We start from the raw sequence: 13,649 nt of genomic DNA on the forward strand, positions 1-13,649 counted from the left end.
CTACAACATGGCCGCCCGCTGCTGTTTTAAACTGGTTGACGCGGGGAGTGTTTAGAGAGATGAAATCCGCAGCCAGCGTGTGCACACTTTCTTCTGCTCCAACGCCAAATCCCCTCCCCCTGATCTTCAGTAAGCGGTATCCACCAGGGAGCCCCGCTGCCTCCTCCGGCTTCACATCTCACAGCTGCCTTTGAAACCGTCTTTTCGGGGGGAAACGGCCCATTTTGTTCTGTTGCTGGTGACATTCTGACGACGGAGCGGCTCTCAGGGGTGTAGTGCCGAAATAACTTTCTAATAGAGGTGGGTTTTCATGTCACAGATGAGAACTAAAGACACACTCCATCTCTCTCTGTCTCTCTATGACTTAAATCACCCTCTTTTCTCTCCCACCGCCAATCTCCCCTCTGACCGAGACTGTTTATAGTCTCATTTTCTCTCCATCTCCCAGTGAGCTGAGTCTCACACACACACACACACACACACACACACACACACACACACACACACATACACAGTCGTGTCTCCGTGACTTCAAAGGACATAACATTGACTTATAGTATAATTTCCCGTGGCGTTATCATAGTTACGAGTTATAGTGAGTGTAGTTATAGAAACTAACCCTAAACCTAATCTAAGTCTTGACCTAAACCCAAACCAAACCTATAACTAAATTTAACCCTAAAGCTAATGTAGTATATCCCCGTAGCTAGTAGCTAATGGATCTCCCTAGCACAGTTACAAACCATAAATGATATGTTAATATTCAGCTAATGGATTTCTCAAGCATAGGTATAGATCATTATGACATGTTAATATCTTAAGGAGCCTTGAATCTTATGTTCAGACCTTTAAGAATTATTTCCAGATGTGTTCTGTGTGTTTCTTCTTGTCTGAACTATCCTTGAACCGCCTGTGGAATAATAAGAGGAGAGAATGTTATCAGCAGGTCCTTAAATCTTAAGGAACGACACATTCCCGAATTTAGGCAGAAGGCCCTGTTGTGTGACGTCATTTTATCTCTAGGTTTGTGGTAAACAACTTCCCTATAAAAGTACTTGACTTGCAGAGGCAAGTCAGATTTTCACTTATTCGCTTGTGTGTAATCTCCAAGTTTTCTAGAAGCTCGTCCTGACCTGTAATACTCTTGTGTAATAGACATTATACTTGTAAGTACTGGGTCCGCTGAGAATGTCTTCAACACCGACTTTGACAAGACTCTACTGCTGGAAAGACACAACACTAACCTAATCTTAAAACATGCACACAGACACAGGTTTTAGGATTTTCATTCATTGTGTGAAGCCTAATATAAACGTTATCTCTAACCTTAACCAAACCAATAATGTCTTTTGAGGAATTTATAGTGTATATTGCATTACATCTGTACACCATTAAGAGAAGAGTGTCTAATTCAACAGATATTCCCTTCTCTCTCCAGGCAGTACCCAAGGACAGGTTAGAGATAAAGGAGCATACAACAGAACATTGTAGCGTCTACTTTAAAATCTTCTGCATGAGACATCTGCAGCTGCCTGAGTTCTCCTTTCACCAGAACCCTTTTGTCAAATTGGAACTGTGCTCAGGTCCCCGTGATGTCAATTGGTGCTGTTTATGCTGGAAAAAAGGTCATAAAGAGGGGACACAAATGAGACATTAACCATTAAACTGACTGGGCTTGGTTTATCTTTACAGACGAGGACATGGACGACATGTCTCAGCGCTGGCGTCACCTGGTTCAATGATGTTTGCATCCCATAATAGCACTCAATGCTGTGATCTGCCCTTCACTTAGTCTGGTAAATCCATCTGCACACACTTCACACCACACACTTCACACGCCTAAAAAACTGAATCCTTCCTCTTCTGTGCAAGAACAACTTTAATGAAAAGACAAAGACAACAACTCTATATGAAAAGACATCATCATGTAAAACAAATCAAACGGTCCGTACTAATAGGGCCTTCTGCCTAAATGAGGACATGTTTTTGTACCTGAAGATGAAAACACATTGGTCAAGAACATTCCCTCCACACCCATCCATTAGCTGGTCAGAGATCATTCCCTAAGTCAAAGGTCCTTCCAAAGAGGGAGAGAACTACTAAGATAAACATCTGGAGGAATCTCTGAGAATGTCTGAGACTCCAGAGAAAGGCATCATAAATGTAAGCCTGTCATTATGTTTTTAACACATGCCAATATCATTTACTCTAGCGAACATACGACAATGGCCTAACTGGTTTTACCATAAAGACTAGAAAGTCACTCAGGGGAGCACATACATCCATCAAGGCCCAACAGCCGACTTGAATCCAATCAAGTTGCACCAAATTTCCCACACTTATAGATTCTTTTCATCAAGATCCATGAATCAATAACTGGGAAATTGGTGAAAATATCAAATAAATACCATACATCATGAGGCATCCTCCAAAACGTAGCACTTTCATATTTTACAATTCAAGCTAATTACTTAATTCTATCTGACTCCACTGGAGGAATTTACAACCAACAGCTGATGCCTGCTTCTTTCCCCACCGACTGTGACAGGGTTCACATTTACTGTTTGGTTCCCGTACATCATAAAGATTTTAACGTGTTTCTGTGACATTAGGCCTGAAACCACCTATTTATATCAGAGGTTGACCTGAAGTGATGAGATCCTCTGTATATTGATGGCACCTGTGTAGGGAAGGTACAGGCCTGTCTGTTTGTTTAGATAAAGCAAACCTTGAGAGTCTGTGGTGGGAGTGAGGCGACGCAGACTAATATCTTTCTTCCTTCCAGAGGGTGTTCTCTGATTGTCTGCATGCACGTCTGTTAACAGATCCATATCAAAAACTCAAATACGCTCATCGAGTACTTCCTTTATTTAGCCACGGTCGACATCCTCATCAGACAACTGTGCAGAGGATCTTCTTCATCACAATGGTACAAGTCATCGTGGCACAATAAACAAAATAGGGAACGAGCGCAGAAAAATACAAATCAGAGCAAACTGTTCCTTGTTACTGAGAATCTTTGTCAACAAATTCATGAGAGAGAAAACCTCCCCCCCCCCCCCTCCCCACCTCCTTGTTCTTCACTGCCTCATATGACAACAGAATCACCACTCGTTCCTCAGATGATGTTACCGCGCTCACTCTTGCACAAAGCTCTATTCCTCAGAAGCATATTAATTGGTGCATTTGCATAACTGCAGAAATGATAGCTAGCCATTATGTTCTCGTCTCTATCAGTTTCTTTTGAACAGTGAAGCGTCGTGTTCTCGTTAACATGATCAGCCCTTTGTCATTGTGGATTGAAGCTGGAGCAAATATTAGATTGTCCTCCCTCAGTCACACAGAGGGGTTTATTAAATGGAGGGGGGGGGGCATTAATTAATTTACAGCTCATTGTGTTTATCTGTAGTGACCAAAGTGTCCATAAGATCTAATAAATCATGATTTTTAACGGTTTGTATTTCTGCCGGCGGAGACCAGTTGAAGCTGCTTCTCTGAAACTAAGGAAAAACAGGTTGTGTGGGTTTAAAACGACTTCATAATTCAACTGTGACATCATTCTAGACAAAAGGTTGTAATCTCTCTTGTAATGTTAAAGAAGCTAAAAAATAAACCCTGGATCAGCCCCTTTGTCCAGATCTGTGCCAAAATTGAATGGATTCTTTCTTGGACCACGGCCATTGCTCATCTGTCCACTATATTGCGTGTTAATCTATTAGTAATATTACAAGATAATACTTTTTTGTGTAATCCTGTTGACAAACTGTTGTAGAAAAACCTATGACAAGCATCTGACACTGTGTAGGACCTTTTAAAATGTGTAATTGACAACAGGCGTAGGGACAGTCCCTCTCAAAAGGAAACGCACTCATTCAGCTAAGCAAATATATAAGTAAATAATATGATTGCAGTTATTTCTCAACACTACCTCCCAGTTTCTCTCAATGTGGATTCAAATGGTTCTTGTTTCAGTGCCTTTATTTTGGAAGTTAGAACCGAAACTGATGGCAAAAATCCCAAAGTGAAACACATCTGGAAGGTTTGTTGAACTGGCTGCTCTCCTGTCATCAGCCTGTTGTCACACACATAGATCAGGTTTGAACTATTTCTCATGTGTTCAATATAAGCTGGTTTTTGAGCACCAGAGGGAGCCACAGCATCGGTTTAACATTTATGAGACTGTGCTGGCAGCTGTTTCGTCTGGAACTGTGAGGAATCAATAACATGAGGCGTTTGTGAGGATCCCCGTCGAGTTATAATTGTGGTGGGAATTTGTATTTAATTCCCTGTTACAGAGAATATATTTGATCACAAAAAAAGTTATAATGTAACTATTAAGCCAAATAGGGACAGAACTCTCAAAAGCGAAATTACTTATATTATGTGCTGGCTTTTGTGCACAGATCGTGGGGCTCCACGTCATCCTTCGATATCAGCCAGACAGGACGTGTCAAGCAATCAGACATCAGCAGACAATGGGTCAAATGTCCCCCCCTCTCCTGAGTGTATAGACATTGGACAGAAAAACGAATAGTCACAGGGACGTCTAGTTCCAATGTATAGAACACTTCCTGGTATCAGGCAGATGCAAACATTAAGTAGAATTATACAATGATGTTTCAGGTCAATCCAACTGAACTTTGAGCCAAGTCATGTCAGGACCGGAGGATCTGCAAATTTCCATAACAGAGCAGTTAGATTCAGTATATTTCCATGACAATTATTATTTACTCAAAATATGTTTCCTGGCTCTGAGGTTAAAAATGTCTTCAGGTGTTTTTCTCTGTTTTGGGAAGTGGCCGAGGAGGAAAGAGAGAACAAAAGTAACATTGGAAAAGGGGGATGTGGTTGCTTGATATACTCCTTTTAACTCGGGTAGTAAATTAAATAGGCAGGATTACAGCAGAGCAGAGTTGAGGAGGGGGGGGGGGTGCAATGTATGGACGCATGTTGGGTGATTTATCAGCAGGGAATGTGGCTGCAAAAAACCTTCCCCCAACTCATCCAGCATCAACTCAGCCTTAACAAAAACCTGCTGAGAGAACCTCTGTATACTCACCGTGGAGAAGTGACTAATTCTGCAGAATCAGAGGTGTGGAGAAGTTTTCCTCCACTTTGTAATCATCATAACAACTTTACAGAAATGTTCTAGTAAGAAAAACGTTTCTGTTTGTTGCAGAATCCCAGAGCGGAGAGACACAGAGCTTTCATGAAATAAATATATAAGGAAATGCAACCTCCAAATAGATATTCTTTAGTTTAGGCTTTTATTGGCTTTATTTATTGACAGCTAAACATTAAAGGGGGAGAGAGAGCGGGGAAGACATGCAGCTGTGGAAGGACTCGAGCTACTGGGCAGCACAACTCCTCCAATATGTGCATGAGAGAAACCTTGCTGGGTGAAAGACAGACATTTCTTGGAGATGGATGATGTGTTAAGCATCATGGTGACAAATGAGAAGAGCCATAGTAAAGCTGACTAGAAAGGTAATTAGGGTCTTTCACAGTATAAGCAGATGTTTTAAGCGGTTTTGCTCGTCCTAAAGGTTTAGGTTAACGACTATTAGTTAGACACTTTAACTTTATGATCTCATGTTAGATGGTAGGGATCACACAACAGGATAAGACAAGGAGGGTAATAAACACCTTTACATACCAAATGGGAGAGGGTCGGGGGATTTTACTGTGAGTCCGTCTGCAGAAGCTAAATTAAACTTACTCAAAGTCCTTCAAGTGTTTGACTATGTGCATGAGTCACAGAAATTCCCATCACAAGTGCATTAATCCTTATGATAGTAATGGACTTAACTAGACTTATTTCTGTAGCCCTTTTCAAAACCAGACTTACAAGGTGCTTCACACAATAAAATATAGGTGCAAAGAGAGCAAATGACAGGAAAGCCAGATCATACTTGTGGTTCTTGGTGTGAGAAATGAAATAAGAATTCTCAGATATAACTGTCTTTGTGAATTTATTGCAGCAGGAAATACAACAGAGAATACAACAAAAATAACAAAAGAGTCTATCTAAGAATGTAAACAAGAATCTATCTGAATGTATCAGGGTCTCTATTCAGCTGAATGTTGAGTTCTCAACATCACAGCATGAGGCACAAGTCTGACAAAGACCAGCTGGCTTTTATTCACAATTTGAAACACACATCTGTCCTCGGTCACGGCGTTATCGATCCCAGATAACGTGTCCTTCAACTTTGACCTCTCTTACCTCTGTGTACAGATACTTGGTACTTGATTAAACAGTTTCCATCAAACCAAACCAGTTCATAGAACACAAACATTACCTTGGTATTACAGTTATGCAAAAATTCCTAGTAGAGCATAATGCTGATTCAGGCTATTTTAACTGAACTCACTGAGCATGTTCATGTCAAACAGTTGGATCTAAACAACTCCTTTACAACACTCAGCAAAAAACAATGATTCTATTGGACAAATATATCTAGACCTTGGCTCGTGTCATCACACCCTTGCAATGTCTTTTGTCTCCAGAAATATGCACTTGAAGATATTTTGTATCTCCTCTGTTTGTTTCCTGCCTGGATTCCTAGCTCGGCCTTGACTCCCTTAGATACTGCAGAAGAGAACAAGCGGCTCTTTACTACAACACAAACATATTGGAGACACTGATGTGTTTTTTTTCTGACTACTCTGCACTGTGTCCTCCTGGGTAAGAGAGGCCTAACATTAAGAATAGAAATAAGTCAACAAAATACATCTAAATAATGAAAATCTCCTTTAAATGTAAACTCAGCCTTTATGTTGTATAGTTTCAACACAAGTCACAGCAGAGACCATGTTTGGAGGTCTGTGTGATGCATGAGATCCTATATTCACCCATCACTCTTTCTGTCACCGAATAATGTTGGTTTTGAGCCATATAGGACGAATTGTACTGTTTTATCATTAGAGGCCAAAGGTTTACTCTCAGCAGCATTACCAGAAACGTTCCTATTTACACGTTTCTTTAAATCCTTCAATAATTGACACATATCTTCATCACTGTGCATCTTCCTCTTTCTTTCAACTGTTTCCAGTTTATCACATTGACTGGAGGTGTTGTGGAGGCCAGCCACTGGTCCGGTTTGAGTTGGTTTTTCCACTTCCAAGGAGGACCCTGCTACATCTGTGGATGTCAGCTGAGCTTGTGGACAGCCCACCGCAGTGTCTGACATATGGCTAACAAGATTAATGACCTTCATGAATTCTCTCTTGCTTTTGTCTGAAGGGCTTGACTGACCTCTTCCGAAAATCCTGTGCCAGCCGGAAAAGGACAGATTTCTCTCACCAAGAGTGTATCAGCAGGTGTGACCCAGAGCAAACCAAGTTATCATAACATAAAGTAATCTGTGTCCTGACACATACAAGCTTTGTTCCAGACTCAGTGGGAGGGAACGGAATCTCTTATCTCTTTCATAAAATTTATCAGGCTAGTGAAAGTCAAAGAACACAAATAACACGTTATGCAGCTGGGTGAAATCCCAGGAGATAGGAAACAGGCGGACATGTCCTCAGAGAGGTGACCATTGCTCATGTTACCCTGTTAAGGTTGAACACCGTCTAGATTCGTTGATGTTAATCAAACCTGCAATAAACTCGATCTGCTGCCTCCTGAGTTCTCCTCTCACCAGCAAACGTCCATCATACTTATGCAAAAAACAAGTCTACAGCTACAACACTTTTCCACATACTTACTTAATATTTACAAAGCTACATCACTTTTTTACGCATTTTCTAAATACTTCTACAGCTAAAAAACCTTCATACAATATTTATACAGCTATGAAAACTTGGAACACAAATTTATTAAATATATCTACAGGTACAAAAATTTAATCTGTCACATAAAATATTCATAATTTACGTTAATTATCTCTCTTGTACGGTGACCAATACAATATTTTTCATTTCATAATATAAGAAAATATCATCATCGATTTAAATTCCTCACATTATCGGTAGGAACGATTTTAAGTGGAAATAAGTTGGTGCTTGTTTCTTGAGGTGAATGGAACCTGTTGTCCGACACCTATTATGCGTCCGTGCGGAAACATGCGACGACCATGCTGGGACTGTTAACGCTAAACTCCAAACGTTCCCGTTATGTTAAAACATTATTGCGCGCGTTGAATCAGACCGATGGACTCCGGAGTCTCTCAGACATCGGCCAGTCCGACCAACACATCCGGAGTTTCATCCGAGAGAACACGGAAATATGTGGAGGGCAGAGTCTGACGCCGGAGATCCGACTGAGGCTCTTCACCCCGAACTGCCGGTTCTGGAGGGAGAGACCCGAGCTGTGGCCCTTCGAGGAGCCGTACTGGGCCATCTACTGGCCCGGGGGTCAGGCAGTCACCCGGTGAGAAGAGCTGATGGTGATGTGACTATGGCCCCCTATGGATTTGAATAAGTCGATGCCCGACACACTAAACAGACCAGAATAACTGGAATATGAATAGAGAAGCTGCAGATATCAGTTCAACCGTCATGTCAGGTTACACACATACACAAAGGTTCTCACTGTGTTACAGGGTGTGAGGTGTATAACCAGGGTGGAGCACACTCACATGATGCAGATAAGGATTGGGAGTGGCAAGGTAACTCACAATTCACGATATGTGGCCCACGATAACGATATCATCATGATACAGCCATTCTGCCAAAATTGATGTATTGTATACTTTTATCCCAACCCCAATGCAGAAAGCAAAAGGTAAAATAATGCTAGAGTCACAAAGATAATTGCAGAGAGATTAGTGTTTTCATTTTTCCGATACAACCCATCGATAAATCCTGCTCATCACGTTTTATTTTTCAAACTGAAAAATGGTTATTAAGCTATAAAACACATTTACATCAGAAACATTGGTATTGCCTGTAATCCAGGAGACTAATGTGATGCCTGGTGTCTTTGCCGGGAACTACGCTTGACCTCACCTCCGGCGATTGGACATACGTGTTTGTTGATCCAGGATTTAAGAAGGAATAATCAGACACTGTATACATGAAGTTCTGAAAATTGAATATTTATTGTAGAGCAATAAATGTACTGACAGAGTCTCTGGGTTTCTGACAGACACTTCACCAATCTTCTTGGATCATGTCTCAGGAGAAGCCTCGAGTAACAAATTTCAACACATTATATAGACAGAACTGGGTGCAGTCTGAGAGGAGGGAAGGTTAGGGTTAGGGTTAGAGAATGGGAGAAGTGCTGCTATTCAGACTCGAGCCCCAATCTTTTTGGGGTCTTTTTGTATGCCCATTAATGGACCTTATTATCTTCAGATTTGAACGTGGTGGGACAGGTTAACCTTTGAGTGACAACACTACCTACATGTAAACCCGGAGTTCAACAGGTGTTTTCCTGTGTGGAAAAGAAGCGGCCAGTGGAGTGAAGACCACAAAGTTCAACTGTGGATGTGTTGGCGGGTGTTCCTTCCTCTCAGGCCTGCAGAACCTATTTACAGAGTACATGTTCTATTTTTCCATTAACTGACACCACACATTTATGAAATGATAGCAGTTTGACAATTGTCTAGCTGTCGATAACGCAGGCTTCTGCCCTATTGAGCAATACTAAAGGTCAAATAAGTTCGTTCCACATCCTGTATGTGGGTGTGTTAATGCAGCAGATATGAGCGTGCATGCAAATTACATTTAATATAATCACAGCACTGGTCACGCTCTAAACTGTGATTATTCAGTTAGAAATTGTATTGAATACAAACTTTTACTACTACCAAGAATATAAAGGTTAGGGTCACTCTTTACAACATTATTTTCTCAGAGTGGACCCTTTGCAAAAGTGTAGTAAACACAAGCAGCCGGGTGTTGTTGAAGTTGTTGATGATGAAGGAAGGACGCCGAGGACCAAGTAGTTTCAGTGTAACAAAGTTTATTACAAGAAATCACAGGTCAGGACGAGCTCTAGAGACTCAGAGACATCACACAGCCAAATGGTGAAATCTGACTTGCAGGGGATAAAAGAACACATATATAGGGAGTTTGGTTCCACCAATGACTTCAGGTATAATGCATCCCACATGGGATTTCTGACTGAATAAGGGCACATCTTTGTGTCCGAACATGAAGGCACACTGGTCAAGAACATTCCTTCTGAGCCCATCTGTTAACTGGTAAGAGATGGTTCCCTAGGTCAAAGGTCATCCCCCAAAGGGTAAAGTTAACAAGACACACATCCGGTGGACTCTCTGAGAATGTCTTTGTTTTTGGAAGCATATATCCACATGTTTTACTCTAACGAATATATGACAAAAGCTTTAATAAAAACTCTCAAAATACAAACTTGAGGTCACAACCTTTATTTTTTTTTAGATTTCCACCACAGAGATGATCACCTGTTTTGCACAACCGCTGCAGCTCTCAGGTCCTCAAGCAGACTGAGCCAGCAAGGGACCCATACTGGTTCATACATGTGAGACAGCTGGCACAAGACCATTAAGTGCTTTAAAAAATAATGGAATCAAATATTAAATCCATAAAGAAACTGAGAGCTAGGCCTGTTTTTCTGGTCCTGGTCAGCAATCCAGCTGTAGAGCTCTGAATTCAGCTGTAGCTAATTTTCTTTTTTTTGGGAGGGGGGTTTTGGGTAGGACAAATAGAAGACTTCATGAGTACTTCTGTGGCTCAGAGACTCATATTTTGCCTCGTCCCTGCAGGTATCTCTTGGACAACCCTGGACTGTGTCTGGGTAAGAAGGTCCTGGATGTGGGGAGCGGCTGTGGAGCCTCTTCTATCGCTGCAAAACTCTGTGGTGCTGCTCATGTTGTTGCTAATGACATTGACCCCGGTATGCATCAATATCTATTGTTGTTTTTTGTTCCAGTCCATAACTTTTATTTATTTTTATAATGAAGACAAATTAATCAAGTTGTAAGTGAGATGAAATAGTGAGGTGTTTTTCTCTCTGTGTGGTTTCCGCCCTGACCAAAAAGATCAGGGGGGGGGGGGGGGGACTTATAGGCTGCAGATACAACAGACTTGTGGTGAACCTCAGGAACAATTTCTGCAAGACATGAATAGACAATGGGTGCACATGCTATATGCATAGAGTTTATGTTTAGCTGTACTCTAGATGGAAATATCTGCTATGATCATAAACTAAGTAGTTATTAAGTTAAATAAGTCGTTATTAAGTAAATTTCCATAACACTCGTCCCAGATTTTCATTATCAAATTCTGTGGATTATTCCCTGAAAAAAGTTCGTAAAAAATTAAAATAAAGAATTCTAGATTTGTCACTTTGGTTGAATCCACTGCAAAATTTTACAGGATCTGTACAATGTATGTATTGTTGGAGATAAGAATTCCAGCAGCGGGCCAGACACTAGGTCTAGACTTCTTTTCCAACACGTATACTTCACTATTACTGGAGTCTCGGATAGATGGTCAAAATAATTCACAGGAGATGATCACACAGTGTCAGACGCTTTTAAAGGGTTTTTGTACAACAATATCTGGTATCTGACATATTAGATCATTTAAACAAAGATTGTTGTTGTTTATAAATCAAAACAGATGCAGAGTCCCATGATTTGTGGATCTGATAGTTGATGAAAACGTTGTTATTTCAAAACATTTCCACATACTCTATGTTTAAAGAAGAATAAGCTGCACTACATATCCTAAATGTGTAGATTTCAGTTTATGCAGCCACTTATTCTGTTAATGTGATAATACTTAATACTTAAGACAAACTGAAGTAAATTAAGAACTAATTATGTCGGTTTGTGTGACAGTTGCAGCCGTTGCGTTCCACATGAACTGCGAGCTGAACGGCTTGGACCCGCCCATTTGCGCGACAGACAACATGATTGGTTCGGAACCAGAGGGCTTTGACCTGATCCTCCTGGGTGACATGTTCTACGACGAGGCCCTGGCCACCAGCCTTCACCGCTGGTTGAACCGTTGCATCAAAACCCACGGCACCCAGGTCCTGATCGGCGATCCCGGCAGAGCCCAGTTTGAGGGACACAGCATCCGGCGGCTCCTGCGTCAACTGGCTCAGTTTGAGCTGCCGGAGTCTGTCAGAGAAGAAAACTACGGACTGACCTGCAGCAGTGTTTGGTGCTACACTCCCGAAGTCTGAGGCCGACAGAGGATCCCCTGCACCCTCTTACATGAATGTAATTAATACTTCTGCTATAAGCATCTGCAAAGCACTGCGGGCACTTTGTGGGTCTAGTTTTTTAATATCCGGAATACTGTGTTGTATTCATATACACAACGTGACTGATGAGAATCTTTATATGTGGATGTTAACGGTATAATGATAGAAAATAAATTCATAAAACTAGTTTAAGTTTTTTATTTCATTTGCACTTTTCCAAATGTAGTAAATACTGATGAAACAAGAGTTGAGGAATTCTTGGCATTTTCTTTGAATCAAGCAGCAGCGAGGTCGGGACTCTTGGAATGGTTACCAGCCTAGCTATGTTGTAACAGCCTATTTAAGCCTAGCACTTCCAAGGTCCTTAGCGTCCGTAGCCCTATCGTCGATCGCAGAGTGTACAAAGTATTTAGCCCATTTGCTCAGAGGAGGATTTATGGTTGGAGACGCTTTACAGGCGACAACCAAGAGAGTGATCAATTCTCAGGGTTGTCTAGGCAGAATCTGGTTACCCTTAGGTTATGACTATACACCGACAGATAAGCTATCACTCGTAAGGATCGTAGGGTTGTTATATTGGGCTAGTCCTCGCACAGTCCTAGGCTAGTAAGCGTCTTACTTCCTAGTGTTTCACAATGTTCAATCCGCACCTTGTGGTGGAAGACTCCTAGTGAGTCCTTCCCATACCTCAAAATCCACACTTAAGGTCACCACCTACCCGTTGATACTCACCCTTCAGGCAGACATCTCTGACGTAGAAGCGTGGGTCCCAAAGTTTTGTGACTGTTACACGATGGGTAAAAGGAAATTTATTCCTAAATTTACAAGATACCGATTGTCCGATGCTAAAGGAATCTTATGTCGAGTTCTATTGCTTCCATCGTCATTGGGGCGCTATGTAAAGTGATTTCAAGATGAAGTAAAGTCAGTTCCTCGGTGAGGTTCTGATTGAGTTCTCGATGTCTTGTTGTAAGATACAGAAGCATATGAAAGGCACCGAGTGCGCACTGTGGCCTAAATAACATAGGGTTATATACTGTCTGCTGCCGGATGTAATGACCTAATGTGGTATTTTGACTTCCTCAATGCTATAAATTGTTCTTACAGGATGTAGGACAGTGTGCAAAGCAAAAGGTCAGGACACATCCTGTGCTTACATTGGTTTTAAAGGTTGTAAGATAGCGTAAAAAGCAAAAGTTCAGGTGAATAGAGTTACGCCGGCGAGCTAGTTCAGTTGGCCATCTCGAGCTGCACTGCGCCAATCATGTGACATATCTCACTCACCACAGCCATCTGTTATACGCATCCACCTGGTCTACAAGTTATTGCTCATCACTCCCATTGTTCCTGTGTTATCATATGGGGGAGTGATTAAGTTGGAGCCTAGACGACAAACACTAAACCTGTTCTACTGCTGCAAATAAATGTTTGAACGTGAGTTGTCTGACTGAACTCCCTTAATGCTATACAATGGTTTTACAGGATTTAAGATACCGTGCAA

The 13,649-nt window shown here is 41.4% G+C and overlaps 1 protein-coding gene across 1 annotated transcript; it reads left to right on the forward strand.

Annotated features, from left to right (window-relative positions):
• The first annotated feature begins 8,053 nt into the window (after positions 1-8,053).
• Positions 8,054-12,334, forward strand: etfbkmt (electron transfer flavoprotein subunit beta lysine methyltransferase). The gene is made up of 3 exons (XM_053426879.1): positions 8,054-8,377; positions 10,698-10,828; positions 11,778-12,334. Exons 1-3 carry the CDS (start codon positions 8,082-8,084, stop codon positions 12,125-12,127), a joined length of 777 nt encoding a protein of 258 aa, XP_053282854.1. The 5' UTR covers positions 8,054-8,081; the 3' UTR covers positions 12,128-12,334.
• The last annotated feature ends 1,315 nt before the right edge of the window (positions 12,335-13,649 follow it).

This window comes from Pleuronectes platessa, chromosome 7, assembly GCF_947347685.1.
Source record: "Pleuronectes platessa chromosome 7, fPlePla1.1, whole genome shotgun sequence".
Lineage (NCBI taxonomy): Eukaryota > Metazoa > Chordata > Actinopteri > Pleuronectiformes > Pleuronectidae > Pleuronectes > Pleuronectes platessa.

Bases quoted from the DNA above. Each gene is read 5' to 3' on its own strand.
- etfbkmt (XM_053426879.1), top strand. From the start codon at position 8,082: ATGCTGGGACTGTTAACGCTAAACTCCAAACGTTCCCGTTATGTTAAA. The intron at 8,378-10,697 runs GTGAGAAGAGCT...TCGTCCCTGCAG, and splicing joins GGGGGTCAGGCAGTCACCCG to GTATCTCTTGGACAACCCTG. The intron at 10,829-11,777 runs GTATGCATCAAT...TTTGTGTGACAG, and splicing joins TGCTAATGACATTGACCCCG to TTGCAGCCGTTGCGTTCCAC.